A 26138-nucleotide genomic window follows, 5' to 3' on the forward strand; every position below is an offset into this window, starting at 1 on the left:
AGGCCAAAATACCAAAACCTCTCAGACTCAACAGCTGTTTTTTCCCCCAAGGCAGGTGCGTCTCTTGTAGGCATATGACATCTATATGCTCTGATTTCCCAAATTCGGCCAGTTTACGCCCTTTTTTCCAATCGTTTAAACCCCCGATATTAACCGGGCATAAATTAAGGTTTGCCATTCTTCCCCATGCGATTCTCCTTCCCTTTTTGTACCAGCAATTGGATTATATACCCTTATAAATTATACATCATTTCCAAAAATAGAAACACATTAGTACTTCAGACGCAAAGTACCAGGTCTGTCCTCCATTTATAACTTTAAGTTGTGCTGGATTGATGAGATATACTTGAATATTCTTGTCTTGAAACGGTTTGATTAATTGTCTCAGTCTCCAGCGTCTCTCCACCGTTACATGGCAGTAGTCCGGTCGGACAAAGAACGTCGCTCCACCGCTGGACCTTCTTGCTTCCGCTCTAGCCTTCTCAGCTATTGCCTGCCGTAGAATAAAATTCCCCTTACATCTGACCCCTCCACCCCCTCTAGTACCCCCAGCACCCTGAGATTGTTTCTTCTCAGCCTATTTTCCATATCTTCCAGTTTCCACTGGATGTCCTTGACCTGGGCACTGTGAGTCTCTACTTTGGTGGTGGCTGCGGCCGCCTCAGATTCCGTAGCAACAATCCTTTCCACCAGATTTGAAACTCTGTCTCCTACATTTGCATAGGCCTTAGACAGCTTCCTTACCTTTCTCATTGCTGCTTGGGATTTGCGGCTATCAAGACGTGTTTCCTCCCTATGAGCGAGAATCGCCTGATGGATCACTTCCAGTAGCGGGGGATGAGTTGTAGTATTTTCGGTTTTAGGACTCCCCTGGAGTGGCATGGTAGATGAGTGATCCCAGCTTAAATCCTTTATAGGTTGCTCATGGGTCTTTGGTTGGGTGTTAGGCCTTTTGGCCGTTACGGCGGGGGGGGGGTCATGATCAAAGTAGCTCTCTGAGTCTAGATTGCTAACCGCTAGGGACGAACTCCGTTCTTCTTCAGACCATTCCGCCCCTTCTGAGACAGAGAAAAGGAAGTCGCTAGGATCTTTGTCTTTTTCGTACTCCATCTTTTTTCTTTCTCTTTTCCATCCAACTGGGCCTCAGAAGAACATGGGATTCCAATCTCTCCCCTTCCTAGGATATGGCATTAATCTGCTTCCATTGCTGCCTGATCAGCCCCAGTCTTTATTTGTGGGAGGGATATGTCATTACTTGATACTACAGCCTCCACCATTCCCATTTTACTAGCCCAAGGCTCTCCATCTGCCGCATCGTCCCCCAGAATATCTCCCTTATCACCCACAGAACTGACTGTAGGAAGCACCGGGTACGATGTAACAGGGATAATGTCTGCCTGGATTTCTGGGTCTACTTGATTATTTACATTCTTTGGCCGGGCGACTCGAGTCTCTTCAGAGCCCACCTCCTGTGCCTGTGTTCCTGCCACGACCATCTGTGAGCGGGCGCTGGGGCGGCTACACCTTCCTCACCTGCAGCTTTGGTGTGTTGTTCCTTGCTGCTGCGCGAGAGCATCTCCACAATCGATGGAACCACCTGCCGATTCTTCGCCACAATGCCTTTTCCTCTCCTTAGCGGTTCCAGAGGAGGCGTCCGCAGCTTCTGCGGCGTTTCCACCCTGCTCCGTTCCAGCACACCTTGCTCTGATCCCGCTGAACTAATAGCTGTGTCTCCTCTTTTGCGGGCCACGGCCGTTGCTGCTGCCTTCGCCGTTGCTCCTGCCGCCGCTTTCAGAGCCATGTCTCCTCCGCTCCGCCTACTCCCTCTGCTCCGCCAGCACCAGTGAGCCAGTACCACGTCAAGCGCTCGCATCAGCCAGAGCGCGGGCCCCGTGTATGTCGCCGTCCTCGCCCAGGTCCCTCGGTAAGCAATCAGTACCAACATATAACTTTGTAGGCTAGTCTGTCATCAAAAAAGAAAATGATGCTCTGCTGCTAGAATACCGATGCAGTATTTCTCAGAGAACGGACCCGTTCCGCTAGCACTGCATTCGACCACTACGCGGTCGCCATCTTGCTTCCACCTCGCAATTGCCAAATTGTAAGACGCTACCGCCTTGCCTTGGGTGACCCTGCATTATGTCTCGGCACCCCTCTTCTGAAAGCTTGGTGGTGCAGACATCTATAAATGCATCGGATGACTCCGAATACCTTTCCGACTTCTCTCCCCGCTAGGGAGTCCAAACTATTAGATACCTTTGGGAAGAGGGTATTTTCTTCCACCAGCTTGACCTTCAGAGCTTTAAATGTCAGCTGCCTCCTGTGCCGATATTTCCATGCTCTTTGTGATTTGGTGGCTCAAGCCCTCCCAGGTGTCCCAGAAGACCTGATCTGCCCTAACTCAAGCCATCCAGGATGACCATGATGTGGCCAAGTTCACAATTTGTTGTGGCTTGGACACCACCAATTCCATCTGGTGGGCCATTGGCCCTTATGGACATGCCTTTTGATGTGCCTCTCCTGTTTGAGGCCAAGGCAGATTCCACTGTGGAATGGTTCAAGGAGACCACGACCACAGAATGCTCCTTATCTGTCTCGCCAGCTGCGTCAGCCCTACTGCTCATTTCATGGCTTCTGAAGAAGTACCCTATTTTCAGTTAAAATAACTTGTAGTTAGAGCACTTGAGGAAGTGAAAAGAATCTTGAAATTATCAGAACCCTACGCTGCAGTTTAGGTGTCAGGTGAAAAACCCCAGCATAGAGGCTTGAGGATGGGAATGTCAGAGACAGCCATTGAAGAAGGACCTACTAGCAGCCTGGCACCAGAGGTGACAGGAAGAAGAGTGCCCTCTTAACACTTCTTCAGTATGGGATTAAACACCTCTCCTAGTGACTACTGTTGATTTATGCATATACTTTTTAGGTCTGGCATTAGCCAAGACTATTTGAATTTTAAAAACATGTACAACATACTTATTAAAGGGGCTTTCAGGCAGCTTTCTTCACACATCGGTCTGTCAGTGTGTCATTCACATTTGGTCCCGCCCACTATGGCATACAGCATTGGGCAGGGGTCATTCCACTTCAGCCACTGGATAACTTCACTTTGAGTGACTGCATTTTGCTCTCACACAAGGAGACATCCACACACAAACGAGTTCCCTTGTCTGCCAATGTTTTTGCTTTTAATTTAGTATTTTGCTCTTCCCTTTGTGTTTATAGTCTGTTGGGACAGCGGGACGCTTTATATATATATAAGTTGAGGAGGCCAACTGGCATGAGGAACTGGGTGAGGCCAGTGGGTCAGACACCTCACCTGACACTGGCCTGGTTTCCCTATCTACTGTGGCTATGTAGGTGGGAGCCTCTTTTGCTATGGTGGTGCGCAGGGCAGCTGAGGTCCTGGACCTTAATCTACACTCAGTGGCAGTCAAAGCTAAAGTTTTGACAGAGGTGCTTTCTGCCGGGAGTTTCGCCCTCAGAACCCTTACTCACATTTAATGAAGGCCTTACAGACATCTACTTGGGTCCTTTTCCAAGCTCTGCACAAGGGCTCCTGTGAATAGGAGATTGTTCATCGCCATTGGCCCCCTCCCAGTTTCCTTACCCAGCACTCTACCCTGGAGAGCTTGTGGTCTAAGCCTCCACATCTCAGATTCATCCTGGCGCGTTCCCTACCACTCCACTGGATAGGGAATCCAAGAGGCTGGGCACTTTTGGTAAGAGAATGTTCTCTTCCACCAGCCTTGCGCTATGGGATTCGGTTGCGCAAGTACTGCCTGTGGTCTTGGAGGAGGCCCAGGCCATACTCTTTCAGGCAGTTACAGATGGGAGAGATGCAGCAAAGTTCTACATCAGATGTGGACTTGACACTACCAACTAGCTAGGCAGAGCAATTTCATTGTCGGTGGTCTTGTGGGGCCATGCCTTGCTAAGAATATCTGTTTTTTTCAGGGGATAATCAGCCTTTCCTCATAGACATGCCCTTTGATAATTCTCGCCTATTTGGAGACAAGGATTCAGCGCTGGATTTCTTCAAGGACAGCAGAGCTAAGGCCAGGTCCTTGGGCCTCTCTATGGACCCTCGTCAGTCCCAATCTGACTACCGCCTCTTTCGAGGCTACGGAATGGTCCTCCAGCCATGCCCATACCCTCCCAGCCACCAATGCCAGCAGGCTTCCCAGAGTTTTCGTGGCAGAGGGAGAGGGTCCCATAGACCATGTGGGTCAGGCAGCCAATGGTCAGGTCAGTGCACCACTCTCCTAGCGGCTGCCTCCGAGCTTCTTTAGTCTGACAGCAGACCATCATGGGCATCTAGTGGGAAGCAGGATACGCCATCAACTCCCACTCCTCCCCAGGCTGCCTCTTTAGGAGGAGGATTGTCTGTTGCAGCAAGAGAGCAGAGTTCTGCACCCGAACCTGCGCACACTCCACCTCCATGCGTGGAGATTGAGTGGCGACTGTTGACAGCTTTTGACCTTCCTCCCGAAGTCTGTGTTGTTATTCTGGCACCCAGGCCTCCCTTCACCAAGACGGTATGTGCCTTCAGTTGGAAAAAGTATGTATCATGTTGTGCCTCCCACAATATCGACCCCTTATCTGCACCTCTCTCACAAGTTATTTTGTTTCCACTGTCTTTGGCCCAGCAGGGCTCTGCTTTGGGCAGAGTTATGGGATACCTGTCTGTTTTCTCTGCGTTTTTGAGGTTGATGGACCAAAGTTCTCTTTTTAAGTCACCGGTTGTGGCTTATTTTCCTTAAAGGCCTGCAAAATATGTTTCCACCTAAACCCTTTATCATGCCTCAGTGGGACCTCAACCTGGTCCATACCTTTCTCATGTGTGCACCATTCAAGCCTCTACAAAATTATCCTGTTAGGCTGCTGACCATCAAAACTGCCTTTTTTGTGGCCATAACATCGGCCAGGAGGGTCAGCGAACCACAAGTGCTGTTGGCGCACCCTCCTTATATTACCTATTATGAAGACAAACTGGTCCTTCAGACACATGCCTCCTTCCTAACATAGATTGTCACTCATTTCCATTTAGACCTGAACATGACCCTGCGTACTTTCTTTGCTCCACCTTATCCCTCTGAAGAAGAGGAGAGACTCCACCGCCTGGGCCCAAAAAGAGCATTGTCATTCTACCTTGACTGCACCACAGAGTTCCGGGTGGACGATCAACTCTTCGTGAGTTATGTGGGATCAAAGTAAGGGAAAGCTGTACAGAAAGGAGCCATCTCCAAATGGATTGTTCTGTAATTTTAAAATAATTCTTAATTTGTCATGTTTTTAACGTGCATCATGATGTATTATGTCTAATACAAATAGATGTTTTATGAGCATATATTCTCTTGAACTAACTGAATAAAATAAAAAAAAGTCTATATTTTTTCAGAAATTTGAGTGAGAATTGACTTACTGGTAACTGAGATAAGGACCCGAGTTGAAACTGAGTGGTATGTGTGGTGCGAGTGCATGATTGGTATGTTTACATAATACCCCAAAGGGAGGTTTTTTTCAGACCTAATCACATTATGACTATTTGCATTGAATGGAAATGAATAGGATGGTGACGCCATTACCCAATGTAACCATACTATAAATGTTTCAACCACTAAAAGCATAATGAGCTAACTTGAGCGTGTTGTGACCTACCTTCAGATCTCGGTTGCGCATGATAGTCTCACTGAGCTACCTTTCTGGTTTCTATAGGACGAAGGCCTAACAAATTTGTTGAGAGTTCAGAAAATATGCAAGTCTCCAATCAAGCACTTGTGAAAACATCTGGGGTCATATCACTGAAAGTGCCCAGGGTGCAACAGGTGTTTGCACCTGTTTCTTGTGCTCCTGTGCGCACTTTAATATTATAAAAGGGGCCACACATTCTTGTGCGGTCCCTTCTATAATATGTATCATGTCCATGCACGTTATACACCGGTACGATCACAATGCATCATTCCCACATTCGCATTGGGCCACGGGCCCTGGCTAATGAGAGAACAATTTGCCTTTGTGCCCTCACCCTTTTACGTATGTGGATGTGCAGAAGAAGAAGCTGCAGGGAGGCACACTCACTGTGCCACATAGAGGTGGGGGAGATGCCCGTCCCTGCTCTTCAGAAACAGTCTTGTCCGTCTCCAGTGAAAGATGATGCTGCAGTTTCAAACCAAGGTCCTACCTTTCACTAATGTGCTCTCCTCAGTGCAGGCCCGAAATTTTGGGGTTCGCACCTGTGCTGAGGACAGGGCATTTTTTTTTTTTTTATTATTTCTTTTTTCTTTCCACACTTCCATAACAAGATTGACATCATGACATCAAGAGTATACAATTTATCCCATTACAATGATTACATAATTTTCAAAACAATGCAAATTTTTTCCAAGCGGGATTTTCTTTTTAAACTCCTTCATAGTATATTGCAAAATAGAAATGAATAAACACTCTTGCACCATATTTAGTCGCAATATACTTTTCACTTGTTCATATAGGCCAAAAATTGTTCCCAAATCATAAGTCCCATTTTATGTTTCCTTACTCCTTTTAGCGAGTATAGGCTAAATTCCAAGTTTGAAATTCTAAGTAGCTTGGCCCTCCACACCTCAAATCTCGGAGGCTCTTGACATAACCATTCCCCTGCTATACTTAAGCGGGCAACAGTCATTGCAACAAATAGGAAGTATCTAAATTTGTACAAACTACCTTCCTGCAAAACCTCATGACCCATCCCTAACATCATCAACGCTGGGGTTATCTTAACCGGTTTTTCTGTTATTTGGGATAGGAATCCTTCCATAGCTTGTAAGAAGGGAAGCAGTTTAACACAAGAATAAAAAATATGGTCTATATCCGCATCTAGTATAGCACATCGAAAACACTTCCCATCATATCTATTGCCCCACTTTTTCATTCGCGCTGGCGTATAGTACAACCTGAACACAGTTTTAAAAAATTGCACTTGTAAATTTGCCGACATTAAAGTTTCTCTGCCTCTACCAATAGCATCTTCAATTTAAATATCTATTTCATTCTCACCCAAAGTTTCTATCCAGTAGGCCATATGTTTCCCCAAATCATCATCTTTTCTTGAATTTAGGATTTTATACAATCCTCCTATTCTACTACAAAACTTTACCGCCTCTATCAAAGGATTAGATATCAGTTTTAAATTTTTTTTGATCACAACATCCCTAATTTATATATATTTAAAAAACTGTGTTTGTGGTATACCATAAGCATGTGATAATGAAGCAAACTGTTTAAGGGTACCAGATTGATCATACAGATCTCCTAGTATGTTGATCCCTTTACTTTGCCAGGACCTCGTGACACTATCTCTGAATATAGCTGGCAGTAATTTGTTGCATTTTAATGGGGTGTAGTATGTTATAGAGCCTAGGTTAATTAACTTACGTACTTTTTGCCAAGTTTTACTAATTGCTTCTATCGTCTTAAACTTAGTTCTTTTGTAATAGCTCCATTCTATTTCCCTAAACAAACTCCGGTTTGCAGCCATTCCCAAAGTTAGATGATGTATAGAACTAATAAAGCTCGATGTAGTTGAGTTACTTCCATCTTCACCTCCTATCAATACACAATACATCTTTTGTAGAGAACAAACATAATAATACAGCAAAAAATCAGGGACCGATAGTCCCCCTCTATCTTTTGGTAGCGTCATGAACCGCATGGCTCTCCGCGGTTTACCTGGGGTCCAAATAAATCTGGCACATAATGCCTGTAGTTGTTGAATTTGAACCAGTGATATTTCTAGTGGTAAGGACCTAAATAGGTATAAAACCCTTGGTAATATGATCATTTTTATTATATTAGTTCAGCCTATTAAAGTGAAATGTAGCCTCCCCCACTTTTCTAAAGACTCCGCTATGTTTCTATAAAGTGAGACCCAATTAGTTGCTACCACTTCTAACATAGCTGCTCTTATCTTAACCCCCAAGTATGTTGCTTCTACTACTACCCTGGGGTCGTTAACTTGAACCGATTGTGAACACACCAGCTGCATTTTTGTAATATTTAACTTATAACCCGATAGTTGCCCAAATAACGTGGCTAGTCGCTCGACTTCTACCAATGCTAGGGCCGGGTCTTCTGTAGTCACTGCTATATCGTCTGCAAAAGCAAAAACTATATGGGGAATATTACGTACAAAAAAAGGTTTAATAGCCTCGCTGTTAGTAAGCAAACCAATAAAAGCATTTATATATAAGGCAAAAAGGAGAGGAGAACAGGGACAACCCTGCCTTGTCCCCCTGGTTATCTGTACTGAATCAGAAATCGCCCCCATAGATGCTATCCTAGCCGTTGGTGCCGCATATAGACTACGTAGTGCTATCATAAACTTCCTAGGGAATCCCATCGTCTCCATTACTTTCCATAAATAATTCCATTCTACCCGATCGAATGCTTTTTCAGCATTGAGTAATATTAACCCTAAGCTACGTTTTTCTACCTCTGCTATGTCTAGAAGTGTAATGACTTTGTTGGTATGTGCCACTGTTCCTCTCCCTGGAATAAAACCGTGTTGTTCCTCTGACACTAATGATGTTATTACTTTTGTCATTCGATTTGCTAGTATTTTAGAATAAATCTTTCCATCACAATTTAGCAATGATATTGGGCGATAAGAGCCCGGTATATCAGCCTCTTTCCCTTTCTTACTAAATACAACTATAATGGCCTCATTCCATGATGAAGGTGTCTCTCCATTTTGTGCAGCCCTGAATATTTCAAGTAGTATCTCCTTCAATTCCATATAAAAAAGTTTATATATTTCTCCCGGTAGTTGATCAGGACCTGATGCTTTACCCATTGGCACCATTTTAATTGCCCTGGCTATCTCTTCTTCTGATATAGGTGACTCCAATAAAGCTACCGCGCTAGGATCTAGAATAGTTAATGTACCTAAAATACTAAAATCCAATTCTTGTATATTAGTTTGTTCTGTTTTATATAATGTTGAATAGAAATCGTGGAAAATAGCCAATATATCTTGGGGTCCAGTTTTTACATTACCAGTTTTATCTTTCAAACAGGGTATATGGCGACTAGCATCCTTCATTCGTAGTCTCAAGGCTAAAGGTCGTCCTATGGTTTCACCATATTCATGGCAAATCTTACGTTGAACTAGATATTTTCTTGCATTTTCACTATCCCATACACCCAATATTTGTGTCCTTTTCTTTGCAACCTCTAGCTCTAATGCTTTCACATCTCCCTTTATAGCTATCCCTCTTGTTAAATTCTCTTCTGCCTCTTGTAGTCGCTGATATAGTCTTTCCAATTCCATTTTTAATTTCCTCTGACGGGCTAGGCCGAAGCTTAAGGCCTCCCCCCTAAAACAGGCTTTAAATATGTCCCAGACAATCTTGATTGGGGCCGAGTTTACATTGTTTTTTTAAAATTCTCTGATCCACTCTTTCATATATTTCACAAACTCATCATTATAGCACAATTTGCGGTCAAAAGTGAATTTCCTAATTGTAGGAGGATCACCCCGCCCAAAAATTGACAGCACAATGGGTGAATGATCGGAAGAAATGTTAGGGTATATCTGCATTTTTACTTTGGCTAAATGTGGCACTTCTAAAAAAAATAATCTAACCAAACTTTTTTTTGATAATAGGTGTAACCTGGATCCATCGGAAACAAAGTGGTCCATACATCCGCCAAACGATAGTCTTTTAATATGTTAAAAAGGGCCCTACAAACCTGGGGGTTCCGTCCTTTATAAACCTTTACACCCCCATCAAATTTTTCCTTTATTAAATTAATATTCATGTCTCCGCAAATAATTACGGGGGTGGCCCAGGTCACCAACTTTTGGTGTACTTGTTCTAGGACCTCAGGCTCATCTAAATTGGATCCATAAACATTGCATATTGTAAAGTTCCCATAATTTTTCGCAAATTCAACCATCGCCCACCTGCCCTGTGTGTCTGCTGCTGAACGTCGTATCGTGACCAGATCCCTTTTTGCTAAAATGGCTACCCCCGCGTCATTCCTGATTGTTGAGAGGATATTAAAATATTAAACCCCAATTCTCTCAATACCTGATGCTTATTCCAAGGGAGATGAGTCTCTTGTAAGCAAACCACATCTGGAGCGATATGCCGTAATTCAGCCGTTACTCTCCTTCGTTTGTTGAAATTATTTAGACCTGATACATTTAGCGAACAAATACGTAGATCTTTAATTGTAGACATACCTCATGTTTAAACATCCCACAATTTTGCATCTATTAAACCTCAACAAAACCCTACAATAGTTGGGTACTTTCTTAATAAACATATTCTGTTTAGATACTCTTAATCTTCCATATTCATCATCTTGATATGCGAGTGTGGATTTTTTTCATCCTGTGAAGACCTGGTAGCACAATACGCATCACAAATGAGTATGGAGGGAGGGAGTCTTGCAAGCAGCCTATGCCAGGAGGATTCTATGGATCTTGCAGAGGATAGCCTTTCTACTGTTCGGAACTTAAATATTGAAAACCCAGATAATACAAGCAATGAAGTAGAGACAGACGAGACTGCTGGGGTATTAAAATCTGAAATCTCACTAGCTTTGATTTATGAGTCCATAATCTCATTGCGGGATGAGACTAGAGAAGAGAGCCAGAGAGTCCAGAGCATGTGTCGGAAACTACAGAACTCAGTTCGTAGGATTGCAAAATCGCAAATAGACACCACTAACAGGTTTAATGAAGCTGAGAACCGCATCTCTAACTTGGAGGATGCTGTGGAGCAACAGAAAGGAGCTACAGAGGCGCTACAAGGAATTAAGGACGACACCCTCTGGAAACTCTCTGACTTCGAGAACAGAGCTCGCGTAACAATTTGAGAGTCCTACAAGTTCCTGAAGGGAAGGAGGGCCAAGATCCCCGCAAATTTGTAGTCAACTTGTTCAAAGAAGCTTTTCCGGAACTTACAAAATGGGACTGGGACCGGGAGATCGAGCGAGCAATCGCTTTCCATTTAATTTGAAACTAACTGGTCAAGGAGAGAGAAATGTAGGCAGGCCCAGGGCCCTACTAATTGCATTCAATAGTTTTCTTGCTCGTGAAGAGGTATATAGGCTTGCTAGACCCGATAAAAAACGCCCTGGTCCAGGATTTGAATTTTTTGTAACTCCTGACTTTTCCAAATATACTGTTGATAATCGATGGCAACTGCGACAGCTAATAACTCCATTACGTGCCCAGGGTGCCCAAGTGTTCCTCCTAAATCCCGCACAATTAAAGATTATTTATAAGGAGCGTACTAATTTTTTTACTAATGTGGGGCAGGCAAAGGAATACCTGAGCAAGATAACTAGTCAAACAAGAGAAACGTCAAATAATGAGTAGGGAAAAAATAGGATAGGGTGACTGTTAAATTAAGAGAGATTTAAAAGATATTATTTTTTCACTGTTTTTTTTTTGTGATTGAGGTCTGTGTTTCTCACAATGTGTAATAGTCAACTCACCGCTAATATATGACGTTGTCATTGATTCTTTAAATAAGAGGAAAGGATTCTTTCATTACTTTTTGTGGTTAAAGGATATGTATACTAGCGGTTTGGCGGGTGGGGGAGGGGGGCGGGGGATTGTCAGCCACATCTATAGGACCATAAGTCCGATTGCCTTGTTAATGGGTGGGGTGGGGGGTGGTCAAGGGGGTAGGTGGGTAGAGGGAGGGAAGGGTAGGTGGGGGGTAATGGTGGAGGGGATAAAAGAGGGACAGGGCATTTTGTATGTAACCGGGTGCCCTGCCCGTGCAAGATGCACCTAGTTAAGAGTGCACCGCGGCACAGACTGGTACAGTGCGACCGGTATGTAATTTAGCCTCCTGTTGCTTTGATCGAGAAAGGTCTGTGGAAAAGATACTGCCATTGGTTATTATTTGTGTTCATCACTTTATGGTGACACACACATCTGTTTAAATGTGGGATAAATGTGGGATACGCACTGTTACTCTACCCGAGTGTCCTGGCGCTGTAGACCGCTGGGGAACCCGTCCTGGTTTTCCCTGTGAGATGGTCCCTTTCTGGGTATCTCCAGGGTGAAACCAAAGTAAAGTAAAGTAAAGTCCACATTTGTAAAGCGCACAATCACCCGTAAGGGTCTCTAGGCGCTGGGGGGCCGTCGGGAAGATTAAGCAAGCTATTGCCCAGAGTCACATGGTGCTGGGCTGACCTGCCGCCGGAGCCGGGGATCGAACCGTGGTCCCCAGATTCCGGCGTCAGTCGCCCTGGCCGCGGCGCCACACCTCTTCCCAGGCATCCCCGGCGTCTGTGGGGGGCCGTTGTAGAGATGAGGCAAGCTTAATGCCCAGAGTTACCGAGTGTGTTCCCTGGTTAGAGTAGGCACTGAGGCGAGAATTATCGAGTCCGTTGACCCTGGCCCAAGACCCTGCCGCGTCGGGAATTGAACCCTGGTCCCGGGCCGTTCTCTGCTTACAGGTCTGCCGCCTCTAACCAGTGAGCCACACCTCTCCACACTTTACTCGAGTACATTGCACTGGCAAGAAAAGTGTCTGACCGTTCTGATATGAAGTAAGTCTTAATTTTGCTAGATGACCTAATTAATTTTATTGATGTTCTTGGGCTGACGAAATGTGAGTACATCTGTTGCAGGAGTGCATTATTACTCGAGTGTTAAAAGCCTACCTGCACCGTCTAATGTTGTAATATCCACAAAAGATATCATGAGCTTGAAGAAATATAGCATTAGCTAACCCCAGCAAGTTTGGTTTGTCCTGAAGAATCAAAGGTTAAGAACAAAAATGTGCACTCGGTTTTTAAACTGGGTAGGTAATTGACAGAAATATACCTAAACATTTCTTTGGTAGGTGTCAGTACTTAATCAGTTAATTTTGTCAGCAACATTTCTGAAAGTAGCCTTGGGTGCTTCACAAATAAACAGCTGTTCAGCTGCTAACATGCGACTGTTGTTAATATTAATGCTTGCCATTCTCCCCGCAGGACCGGTGCTTCTACGGCACAGGGACTTGGATGGAAAGCTGCCACTGGATTACATTGCGTCTCAGCAGTTGAAAGAGGACCTGTTCAGTATTCTCCGGCTTCCACAGACTTTGGAGGAATTTTGTGTGGAAATGGAAAAAGACTTGTCTGTCCAGCAAATAGAATTCGCATCATTTCTTCTTTGTAGGGTATTGCTAAATTTCCGTTCGATTTATGGCTTGTCTTCAAGTATTGCTTCTGCGCATGTGCAGTCACTTCATCCGTCGATGAATACTGTCCAGACTTTAAAGAAGCCCACGTCATTTACGGACTGGCTGCTCGAGCAACATGTGCGGGATCTGCAGACTTTGTACAAGCTGCCAGAGTTTCTTGCAAAGCTATCAAAGAGCCTATCGCAGTGCGATGGATTTCACACTCGGGTTTTGCTTGCAGTCCTAACAAACATGACAACGCATCCATCAATGGCTATTAACTCATAAAGACTGTTCTAGAAGATTACATTGGGATGTTTTTGGCCCTAAGTGTTCTTTTAAAGATTTCCATCTTCTGTGAAAAATCACTTGCACCTATTTTCTAAACCTGGTTGTTGCAGCAACGGACTATAATGTGTTCTAATAATAGGTGTTTCACTTCGATAATAGTACGCACCACACAGTCAGGGTCTGAGGCTACATGCTGATCAAAGGGGGTAAAAACCCCACATTTAAACCTTAAAACTGGGAAAGGGGGAGAAATTGGCTGGATGTTTGGTTACAGTGTTAAATTGCTTCCTCTTATTAAGGAGTCTTGAAACTAGGAAACCATTAAGTTCAACTTATACTGACGTTCGTAAAAATATTGCGAAAAGGTGGATCTTTGCTCTTCATTACAAAATATGTAATTGCACTCCTCGATAGATTACATATACTGTTATAACAGTCAAACCATTGAGGAAGTTTATTTTTCGTACTTAAATTCTATTTTACAAAATGTGTTCAATAAAATAGAAAAAGTGCAGAATCATATCAAAAAGGTCAAATTCAAAGAGAAATTGGAAAGGGTCCTGAGCATTGAAAAAAGGAACCATCGTATCAACTTCCCATTCATTTGTCCCAGACATAGTCCTCGAATCATGAGTCTATTTGAATGTTTTTCAGTACTGATGTAAAGTTCCATACAACCACCAATGAGATCGTAGAAGCAAACAGATTTCATGTTTTGTTCCGCTTCAGAACTTTTTCATTACTGTGGAAAAAAACTGAATACATGTCCAAGGCTCTATTGAGAATTTCTTTACCCAACCCAAGTCCCTAAGATTTGGAGTAGGATTCTTGAGATTCTGAGTAAATGTGCACCTCTGCTTCACCAACCATGAGTTGCAGACTGAACCCTAGGTGACCCTAACCCTCTTTTGTGCATAACAGAGCACGACACGTGCACAACCGAATCAGATGCTCAAACAATTCCCCCACAGCACATAAACTAGGCATGCATGACCAATGGTGACCTCTCTCCAGTGACAGCAATAATACACAAAGAGAACTTCTGGAGAATTGGATTGTGAGTCTGATCTTTTCCTTTTACTGTACCCTGGCCAGTCATACCTCCGATCTATTTCAGGATTTCAACTGCCCACTACTGCTTCGTCTTAGTAGAGACCCATTCAAAGCACTTGGATTAGGATGTAAGGTGTCTTTACCAGATTTGTAGAGAACTGGACAAAAGAGTCCACAAGATATTTGTGTTTTATTCGTATTAATTAAACATGCATGACTCGTGCCTGAGGGTGATTTCTGATTCTGCATGTGCATTATTACCACATTGGAGACTATAAGTCCTGCACCAATAATGCACCTTTTGGGCTAGAATATACTCATGTGCCTCATGTAGCATATTTTCACCCCGTCAAACTCCATAAGTCTCAGCTCACTCTCACTTGGGGGTGTTGCCCTCTTTGAAACCATCAGTCCCTCTGTTAAGTTACAAAATATCCTCCTCCCCTTGAGACCTCCTTTAGATCATTAGCCCTGCATCTCACCCTAAAAGTGGTTCACCTCGGTTGACTTCATTGGGTTCGCCCTTGTTATAAACATGTATCATTCTCATTCTGCAGCTGTTGTGCATGTAAGAAATGTAATCCGTTAGTAGATGGTATTTGTTCATGGAAACCGTACAGTTTTGCAGGTAGTGGAAAGCATGCCAAGGGACAGTGCAGTACTGCCCGCTCTGGTGGATACTGACACAGTTCATGGTTCACTCATGTGAGACATCAACTGTGCACCACCCCGCCAATGGCATCCAGTAAGCTTTATGACTTGTGAGGCTGGATCTAGCCTTACTTTCAGTATCTTGAACTGACCTAAATCCCAACATGTCTTTCAGAAAATAGAACACCTGCATTCATTCATCCATCCATCATTGGAGGCCCCTAGACCGAAAAATACAAAAGCCCTTGCACGACTTCTATCCGTCTCTGTTGTACTCATCTCGGTCTCCTGATAAAATCAAGGCAGTAACGACCTGAAATAAAAAAAAGAATACATTGGAAGTAACCAATATGGGTAGGACCACCAAAGCTGGTCTGTACAACAAACACAGTATCACATTCGAGTGATGGCGCACCGGGGTTTCCACCTTTTACTGCCAGAGATGTGCCCATAGCTAAATGTTATTATGCATTCTCTACTTGATCTTAGGGTCTCTAAGTCATGGCGTAATCAACAGTTGAAGACAGCCCTTCAACTTTGGCACTAATTGTTTTACAATACGTCTTATCTCTTTACACTTGAAGTGAAATGTGTACTACATAGCACAGTGCCGCGATTGCACAGATGCTATCGGACTGGTCGGTTATGGCCATTGAAAATAGTTCAAGCCGTCAGCAGCCAGCACTAAAATAATTGTATTTTTAAATGTAGGATAGGTGACGCACTTTTATACGCAGCAGTGAGGACGATGACGCCACATTTGTTTCCCAGCATTTGTGGAATTTCATTTTACAACCATGTTTATATAAGATGTTTTCAGGCAAATATAATTATATGTTGTTGTGTTAATCTTACATTTTATTTTATATGGAAGTTGAATAAATATTTGTTAAAGTTTTTTTCTGCTATGAATTAGATTTTTACATTGAAGGTATTGTGAGTGCCTATATTTTCATGATTAAAGGCTGCGTCGGAGCCTTCTAAATTTGTGCTATTGTGGCTGGCAACTTGGACAAGGTATGGGGGAAAAGTTGCCGTGGGACTATTGCTTGAGCAACAACAAAATCAAATACATCTCAGGCATAATTGATCGACTTAAGTGCGGTAGAGATTGCAGCACAAATGGGCAAATGGTTGAGAAAAGTATATGAAAGTGCACAAACTTTTTGCGGCATGCACTTCTATGTATCTCCGTCAATGTTTATGTGAGGGCATGCCTGGCGTAATGTCTTCTGTAACTAATTTTCTGCTCTAACCAGTCTCATTCAATACATTTCCTGCTGAACCCAGTAGCCGGAAAAGGAAACTGGATCAAAATTCATACTTACAAAAGTGTTGAGTTTTTGTGAGTTTCGCTTAACAAGTAATTATGTAAATTTCGCAATAATACAAATTTCACACATTCTTTATTTTTATTTCATGATTTCGATCTTAAAGAAAGAGTATTTGGGCAGCAAAAATGAAACTAGTTTTTCATTCACAGAAATGTAAAAAAAAACATTATTAACAAGAAAGAAAAGGTGAGTGAATAGCAAATTCCCACTTCGTAAGGGTAAGGCAGTGGAGAAAAGGGAGGTTTAAAGCACCCTTCACTGCTATCAAAGAACAACTGAGAGCATATCATATAGTGTAGTTGATCTATTCCTGATAGGCTCTGCGCATTGGAATAATATGCACTATAGATTTGACATAGGACTGAGGTCAGTATGTCTCTATCGAGTACATTAAACTTAATTACTTGTGTGTGCCAGCTAACTCAGAGGTCACTAGAAACTTTCTCGAATGAACAAGAAGGGATTCGTTTCTGACAGCTGCATAAACATGACCACTTTGTTTCCCTTAGAGTCGAAACAATATCTTCAGAGTCATGGAAACAATAGATTATAGTTTCACTCAGTCAATCGTGCATGCTTCGTTTCTACAGAATTGCATAGAAAAAGGGAGATGGGTGTTTCAATAAAAGGGTTTATTGAACAATCTTATTTCTCATGCAAGAGATATGAACTGCTACAATCAAAAGACAAAATGCGAAGTATAATGCGTATAGCGTAAACAGTAATATAAAATAATACTGTAATAGCATGGTCTGTTGCTATGACATATATAAAAATACATACATAAATAACACAGGCTAAAATACTCAACCGGTGCTTCTAAAATAATCCTACCCCAGTGTACCTAACCTAAGTCTAGTATGAGGGAAGTAGGTGCTGTTTAAGATATAGTTTAGTTGTGCCAAGAATTGCCAAAAGTTTCTCTAGGTTCTAATCAGCTCCATACCTTACAATAAGAGAGGTTGGTATCTCTGTCCCGGGACTCGTTCTCTAACACCCCGCAAGGGGAGTCAGAAACACTGGAATCTCGGCGAGCAGGATGACAACGTCTGGTCAGTGCGTCAGTTGGAGAGTTGACTTCCTTCTGGACTTGCTGTGGCAAGCCGCGTCGTGCAAGTAGGTAGCCGCACCGTGCCTTGCCATAGCAAGTGAAGGTATATTTATACCTTGAAGGTGTTTAGGAATGCCTGTATTGTCATACAAGTCGGGCATATGAACGTCGTGAATGAACCCCTAAGGAATAGGAATAAGGAATAGATGTTTATGCATAATAAATGAGTTCTTGAAGAAATCAATATCCAAGCAAGGATAAGAGTCTGGTTTTCCAAGAACTCGTTGAGACGAAGTGGATCGGATGTAGTTGACCATGCCTGTATTTGGTTAGCATGAGCAATGCCGAAATAAGGGCTGGATTTCTATGCCTAAATAAGGGCAATGCGAATTGTACCTATATAAGGGCATATATTGGGAAATCTATATACGGTATCTAAATCGACACACAACAATCATGCACCCCTCCAAAAATGCTAAGAGCTGAAAAAATGTGACAAACAATAAAATTCTTCACATCCGTATTTCTCCCGTTTATATTTTCACATATATAAGGACAGACTTAATTGCCATGCGGTTATGCTGAAGTGTGTTGCAAACCTCAGTGGAGAGTTGACAAAACCAAATCAAATATTCCCTAGTGGTCAATTTTTATTACACTCAAAAATCAATGAAGGGGGAGGAGCCTAGCTCGCGGCCGTGATGGTCGCCCTTTAGCTCGGCTCCCGCAGCCCTCCGTCCTGATTGCCTATCCTGTCTTCTATCCTGTCCGAGGACGACACATTTTTGGGGCATTGGAAACATAACGGCTTGTTTGTACTTACCATCCGACCCCGGGGTCTCGGTGTGCAGTGGCTCCGGAGTTGTGGCCTCCGAGGGATCGGGGCCTCTGCGAGACTTGGACCGGGACCTGGCCGGCGGGATCCGATGGCTCTCGGCCCCGGCCGAGAGCAAGAACCAGTGTTGGGAGCCGATGTGCGAAGATCCCGGCGATCCTGACCCGGGCCTGCCCTGGTGGCCGCGCGGCCGACGTGGGTGAGAGGCCCCGGGACCTGATTCTGTGAGGGGGTCTCTCCCCGCCGCTGCTTTGTCCGGCGGCCCTGGTCCTCGGGGCCCGGACTCCGCGTGTTTGGGGCACCGGTGCTGGTGCTGGCGGAGACCCGTCTTGGGCGGATATCCTTTTGGCATCGAGGCCGCCCTTGCTGGGACCCCCGGAGCTTGTAAAGTCCTACATTTGAGAACTGTTCTTTCCGGGGGTCTTGGTGGGCGGCGATTGGGCTGCTTCACGAAATGGCGGCCGACCCTCTGGAACGAGAATCACCCTGTGGCGGCGGGCCCGTGTTGCCTAATTGTGTGGGGAGCGGATCTGGTGGACGTGAGCCGACGGTCAGAGATATCCTGGAAGCCCTGAGATCCCTGCACGCTTCCCTGGCCCTGGGCGTCTCGGTGGGTCCGCCACGATCTGCCGCCATTTTGGGCGGCCATTTCTTCTTGTCGCCCTCTTGTTTCGATGACTTCCTTGCCTCGCCCCCCTCGATTGGCTTGAGTGTCTCCGCCACTGATCGAAGATCGTGTAGTGTGCCGGTGACTTTGGGGCGCCCTGCTTTTCAAGGTTCGGACCCCAGGGACTTGGATGCTGTACTGCGACCCTGTTTGACATTGTTGCCTGAAACTATTGGTGGACTGCCTCCTGTGCCTGCTTCGATGACTTTGCCTGTGTCTATAATTGGGGCCACCTCGCCCGATCCAGTGGCGCAACTGAACTCCTGTTTTTCATTGCTCGTGCTGCGATTGTTGATGCATCTACACTTTCGGTTTGGACTATTGCTCCCTTGTGGATCTATCTACCCCCCACGTAGCTATGTTAGTCACCATTCCACTCGATTATATGCTGATTCCGTATTTAGTATGTGGTTTTCCATTGCCATGTGGTGGGTGGGGTTTGTCGCTCGAAAGGGTTGGGGGTGAAATGTACGACTTCTGTTTGATTCCCGGTATACGATTCAGTAGCATAAATGTTTTCAATCGTAGAAAGGTGGGAGGTCCCCTTCGCCTAATGTTTTATGGCGCATGATGGGGTGTCGTCCTGGTCTGTTTTTTGACTGTGCTTGTCTGGTTGGGCGGAGGGCTGCGGCTGCCCGTTCGGATTATAGTTATTCTGCTCCTCCCTCCTGTCTTCTTTTCTCTGCTTTTGTTGTTTTTCGTCTCGTTCTTCTTTCTTACTTCTCGCTATATTTCGGTTTCTGGTTTAGGGCGACAGGCTCGCTGTTTGAAGGGTAGGCCATAGCCTTCTACAGGGGTGCAGGGTGGGACGGGTGGGTTGGGTTCTACTTTTTGTTTGTCCTCTGGTTCTATGGCCCTTTTCTATCTCTTTTTCGTGAGGCCGCGTCTGTCCCGACCTCCTATGGTGTGTTTCGGGTGGGGGGTGTGGCGTCGTTAATCCTCCTGCTATGTTTCGGCTGTCTTTCTCCCCGATCGCCATACCCCCACTTGGGCCGCTACTCCTTTTGTCTCCTGTCTTCCCGCCACGGGGGGCCTGTGTCGGCGTGTCTTCTTCCTTTCGTTTTTCATATTTCTTTATTTCCCCCTTTTTATTGTTTTATTTTGTCTTCCCTCCATTTTCCTTTCCCTTCCCCTTCCCTACCTCGTCCCCCCCCCCTTTTTCCTTTCGGTGTCCTAGAGGTTACTATGACGGGCTGGTTTTGGTGCATTGTCTTTCCGATCCCTCTGTTCTGGCTTGGTAGTGTCTTGGGTGGTGGGCATGTTACGAGGATAATGCTCAGGGGCTGATTGTGTCTCACATATCCTGATTTCTTGAATGCATTGTATTGTCCCCCCCGATATTCTGGCCTCATGCCCCCTTATTAATGTTGAAGTTGGTTACGGGATATCGGATGCCTCCGTATTGAAAGTGAGCCTGTCATACGTCCTCTCCCCATATTATAAAATTAAGCCTTATTTACTCCTGTGTTTCAGCCCTTTGGTTCCTGTATTTTTTCTCCCCCCTTTTATGATTGTGCGGCCTCTGCTTTGTATTGATTGATTATGTGATATTTGCCTGGTGACTCCTGATTGTTTTGCACATTGCGGCCGGCCGGCTTGGTTGTAGGCCTTGACTTGTCTCTCCTTTTTGATGTCAATAAAGGTTTAAAAAAAAAAAAATCAATGAAGGGGGTAAAAGAAGAAATTGTAGTCCATTCTGCTTCCTTATGCTAGAGCAAAAAATCAAGATGGGGGAGAATGAACCACTTGTCCTGTATTCCCAGGGTCTATGATAACGTGGGGGGGGCATAGTCGTAAAAAACCCTCATATGCGAACACAGGCGTTAGGCGGTATATCTTGGTTGTCCGCCATTCAGTGCCGCAACAGCATTATCATTGGGTCTTTTCCTTAGTATGTTATGCTGACCTCCACATGGAGGAAGACCAACTGGAGTGACAGTAGTGGCCAGGAATAAAACAGGAGGGCGTGTTGGTGCTCAGGTGAGAGTGAATTAAAATTCCTTATGCCAGGTCTTTCGTGTTTTATTCTACAGATCGCTGGTATAGGAAACTAAAAACAGAAACGTGCGTCTTCAGGCCTAGTTACTAGCCTTCCGCACTGATGAGAACGGTCAACATGTTTCAGCCTCCCGGTATCTCTAGAGGCTTTCGTCAGGACCAATCGTTTAAGAGCCCTTTGTGGCTCCTAAGTGTATAAAAATGGTCTACTTACCACCTTTATAGTTAATTTGTAGATAAATTGTATCTGTACCGTAAATCATTTTGACTCTGGCGTCATCATGGAATTCAGCCAGCTTGGCAGACCTGTTGCGGTGCTGCCGTCACGAGGACTTGTGCTGGCTCTAGTTCCTCGGGTGATTACAGGACAAGTGGTTCATTGTCCCCATCTTGATTTTTTGCTCAATTTTTATTTCACACATGTACTATTTGACTACTTTTTTTTTGTAAGAAAAAAAAAGATTTATTGGCATTTATTTAAACAACTTGACAGGCAAATTAAAAATAAACGGCATCAGGCATTCTGAATACTTTCTGGAAAAATGCATATATATATCCTAGGAATTGACATTATTCAAATATGTGAAATACACAAAGAATAGGGTGCGGTAGACTAATCATTAAAGAGCCTTCAGACTTCCAACTCATCTGGCTAATTCTGATGAAAATGTTCCTGCCTGCACTCCCATACCTTTCAGTGTTTCTGGAGGCAAATCTTCGCCTCGCTAGTAGGCCTTGCAAAAATACATATTTGTTCATGCTGTGTAACCATTCACTTAAAAGGGGAAGGCCAGTTCAGTGCTGGCCATTATCCACGTGACCAGCAGCAGGGCCTTGGTGTCTGATTCCTCCCTTGTAATTAGGAGAGCCCGTTTAGGGGATGGAGTGATTTGCCAGCCAAGGATTATTGCAAGGGAATCAAGGAGTTCTTCTTAGAATAATTAAATGATCACTGTGTAGAAAAAAAGTGCAATTTCAAAGTGACATATGGATTTTTCATAACTTTTCCAGCTGCACTAAAACCTGTGCAAATGTTTTAATAGGATCAGGTGATACCAAGCAGGTTTGTCCACCGCTCTAGTACACATCTGTCCAGTCTTCTGTCTGTTAATTCTCCAACATCTTCCTCCCAGGCCCTGGAAAAGAAGGGGAAGTATCAGGTAGGTTAATGACTAGTGACTTCACGTTCAACTACTTGCTTCAGAATCCATTGTACACATCTCTTTTTCTATATAGTTTTAAATTCAACAAAACAAGTGCAACATTTATGACAATAACAAAAAATTAAAATTATGTAACATAGTGATAAAGTAACTAAATACAGAGGAATTCAGCACATTTTATACATTGCAACAGAATTCCAGCTGTCCTCATATTTCATAATCCATCTGAACCTCTTTCCACCCTCCCTCACATCCACTCAATCCTTTGTTGTTATCAGCATTGCATAGAGCCAATCTGCGAATGTTCTATTTGTCGCCATTCTCCAAAATGACAGTGTTTCTAAACACAACCTTTTATCTTTTGAGGACCTGAAAACGTTCCCATTCTTTTGCCCAACCAGCCTCCCAATTTTACCCGTACCTCATTACCCACCGAGAACTTACTGTCTGATACACGCATCCTTCTATTGTGTCTTTCTCTGTATTCCTCCTGTCAGTGCTTTACTCTCACAAAGGAAAATAGTTTGGTACCACACCATCCCCTCCCATCCACGATGGACATGTCATGGAGCTTGATTGGTACTATTTCAGATTCCCTTACCACCAAAGATTTGTCACTGTGCATACAATTTGCACACTCTCTTACACATGTATCTGATAATGACTTCTAGCCACAGATTCCTTACCTTTGAATTTATCCCCATTCGTCAGACTGGATCCTGAAATTTGTCGTGAGAAGTACCCCTACGCGCTGGTAGGTGACGTTGTTCAGTTCTGCGTGGTGTCGCTCATTCCGGAAGTGACGTGCACTGTGCCTATATAGGTAGCACCCCAGACGTCAGTTCTTTTCTTTCAATGTTAGTCGGCGCAGATCCACAAAGAGCTACCCACAGTCATTTTTTGATTTTTGTTTTTCTATTTGCTAAAGTTTTTTAAAACTTGTCTCCTGGTGTGGCAGGGATGTCAATGAGCAATGCTGGATTCAAGCCCTGCGGAGCCTGTCACTGGAAAATATCGATGTCTGACCTTCACCTCATCTGTCTCTGGTGCCTTGAGTGCGACCACTTTGCCAAGATCTCCATCGATTGTCCCGCCATGCAACCCAAGGCCTTGAGAAACCGATATCCTCAAGCTCCTTGCCACCCAACATGCAACACCATGGCAGTCTCAATCCCGGTCGAGAGGAAGGGCTTGGGATCAGTCATGAAGCCATTAATCTTCGTTGCAGTCATCCCACTCTGGTAAGTCTCACAAGAAGAAGAAGAGCAGGAAGTTGAAGTGGTCTTTGACTTTACCCCGTCCATCATGGTAATCAGGCAAGACGAAAGAGCATTGGCTTGGCTCCACGTTGAACCTGCACCTGGGCCGTCTCCGCACCTCCCCGAATTTTCAGGAGGTGAAGCAACCTCTGAGAATTCTATGAGGCCATGCCCCTCTTATTTGGGTGGCCCGTCCCGCTGCAGCACCTTCGCTCCTCATGGGTTCAGGAGGAGCCCCTAATGGTTCTCCACAGGCGGGTCCGCCCTTAACGCCAGTCTGACCCCTTAGATCCACAGATGGATCCAGACCGGCGCTTTCTTCCCCAACGCCAGTCCCACTGTCGATGCTTTGGGCACCCATTCTTATCCCTGACTCTGACACGGAGATGGAGGCATCGCCTGGCACTGACTCCGGTACCAACTGGAGCCAACGGCTCCAGGCCAGAGCATGTGTCCGATTCCTATGGGGTATGATTTGGTGAAGATTGGAGGGGTAACTGGACCCTGAAGAATACCAGCCCCTGATACGGATATGTTTTTGCTGGTTATATGCTTTGGGCACTGTGCCACTGTTATTCAGTGCCACAGTGCAAGTGCTCCCTATGTTAAATTGATGTACTAATTAGTGATTCCATGATTGGGTTATTTGATTTACTTGTCAGACTTTAGTAGAGTGGACCATGTGTGCCCAGGTCTTGTAAATGGAATGCTGCTGGTGGGCTTGCAGCACTGGTTGTGCCACCCAAAGAAGTAGCTTGTTAAGTATGTCTCAGGCCTGCCAATGCAAGGCCTGTGTGCAGTCTGTGACTGCCATGTTGACTTGGCAAGTGCACCCACTTGCCAGTCCCTAAACCTTCCCTTTGCTTCCTATCAGACACCCCTATAGTAGGCTTAAGGGCAGGGTGCATTATAAGTATAAGGTAGGACATGCCCTGGTGTGTGTAGCATGTCCTTATAGTGAATTACAGCCATTTTTCACTATTGCAAGGCTACCTGTTCTCCATAGGCCAGAATGGGCAGTTAGATTGTTACATCTTATAATCCTAACTGACTCAGGGAACATGGTAGAAATTCGAATTTAATATGCCTGAGCTCAGAATGATAAAATACATCTTTTAGTAAAATTGGTTTTAACATCTGTGGTTGAAAATACCACTTTTAGAAAGCATGTATTTTCTTGCCTAACTGTCCAGGCCTGCCTCTGCTAGGTTTTTTATTCCTTGTCTGGAGTTTTGAGTGACAGGGCTGGGGGATTCTAGGAAACAGGCTGAGGCAGCCCAGTGGTGAATAGAGAGATCTGCATCTAGAGGGAGGAGTTGCACCTGGGACCTGAATGAGGCTGGGCCTTCCCTCTACAATTCTGGCTCCACCTCCTGTGGTGTGTCTGATGTCTCTGCCCTGCACTGTGAAACGAGAGAACGAATCTTGTCAACAAAGTGCTCCAGAGCTGTGCCTTCCCTCCCCTGTGCTGACTCCACCTCCTGTGGGCGGCTGATGTCTCTGCCCTGCGCTGTGAAAGGAAGGAAGGAGTCATGTAAACAAAGTGCTCAGAAACTGGTTTGGACTAGGCAGAGGCTTCTCTGCCTTCAGAGAACAATGGATTTTGGGGTTTAAATATTGGGACCCAGTCCCAAGAATTTTAGATCACTTCTGTAACAAGAAACCTTTTCCCAAGGAGAAGAACCAAGGAAGCTTCAGGAGTTTGACTGCCCCTCTGCCAGTGTGCTGTTTGTTGGGTTGGCCTGCAGTGATCGAGGTCCCTGTTGAGAGGAAGTTCCGGAGAGCCGTCACGGAGCCCGTGGTCATTGTCGCACTCCAAGTTGTTGAGCCAGGTCTCAGTCCCACAAGAAGGAAAATAAGTTGAAGCGTTCTTCCACTTTGCCTCGTCCGGCGGCCGACGAGATTAAGGAGCGTTGCCACTCACAGCCTGGTTCTGCGGTTGAGCTGGTGCCTGGGTCAGCTCCGCGCTTCTCTGATTTTGCGGGAGCCGGAGCAACTCCCGCCCAATTAAAATAATTTGTATGAGGCCATGCACCTCATCTTTGGGTGGCCCGTTCCCTCTGGCATGCCTATGGGCCCGCGGGTTCTGGAAGGGCCCCTACTGGATCCACGACAGCGGCTCTGGCCCTGGGCCAGTGGAGCCCCAGGGATCCACAGATGGATAGTGATTGGTGGCGGTCGTGTCACCTCTACCTTCCCCGACACCGATCCTGAAGCCGATGCTCCTAGCGCTGCCGGCGCCATCCCTATCCTCATCCTCAACTCCTGCACAGAGCCAGAAGGGCATCCTCTGATGACTTCCAGGCCAGAGCCCGAGCCCTATCCTTATGGGCTAGGACTCTGGGAGGAATGGGAGGGGTTGCTGGACCCTGAAGAATACCAGTCTTATGAAGAACAAATGGACTGGTGTGAGGATCTGGGTAAAGCTAGTGGACTGGATACCTATTCAGATACTAACATGCGTTCTCCCCCTTCCAGGGCTTGGGAGGAGAAAGCTTCCTATGCAATAGTGGTGTTGAGGGCAGCTGAGGTCCTGGACATTAGCTTGCCCTCGGTTGCAGTCAAGGCTAATGTGTTGATAGAAGGGCTTCAGCCGGGAGTGTTCCTATCAGAACCGCTTCTCCCTTTCAATGGGGCACTTACTGGCGTCCTGTGTGGGAC

At 45.0% G+C, this 26138-nt stretch overlaps 1 protein-coding gene across 8 annotated transcripts in view; it reads left to right on the forward strand.

Annotated features, from left to right (window-relative positions):
• The window catches only part of SLF1 (SMC5/6 complex localization factor 1), a 786836-nt gene that overhangs the window by 705694 nt on the left and 55004 nt on the right, over positions 1–26138 (forward strand). For 6 of the 8 annotated variants that reach the window (XM_078675388.1, XM_078675391.1, XM_078675389.1 and 3 more), the window contains one exon: positions 12985–16068. The exons of the other annotated variants lie outside the window; for them this stretch is intronic. In XM_078675388.1, coding sequence (XP_078531514.1) covers positions 12985–13463 — 479 coding nt within the window. In that variant the 3' untranslated portion in view covers positions 13464–16068. Of the gene's footprint in view, positions 1–12984; positions 16069–26138 lie in introns of those variants that run through there. 8 annotated transcript variants of the gene reach the window in all.

This window comes from Lissotriton helveticus, chromosome 2_1 (assembly GCF_964261635.1).
Source record: "Lissotriton helveticus chromosome 2_1, aLisHel1.1, whole genome shotgun sequence".
NCBI classification, from domain to species: Eukaryota; Metazoa; Chordata; class Amphibia; order Caudata; family Salamandridae; genus Lissotriton; species Lissotriton helveticus.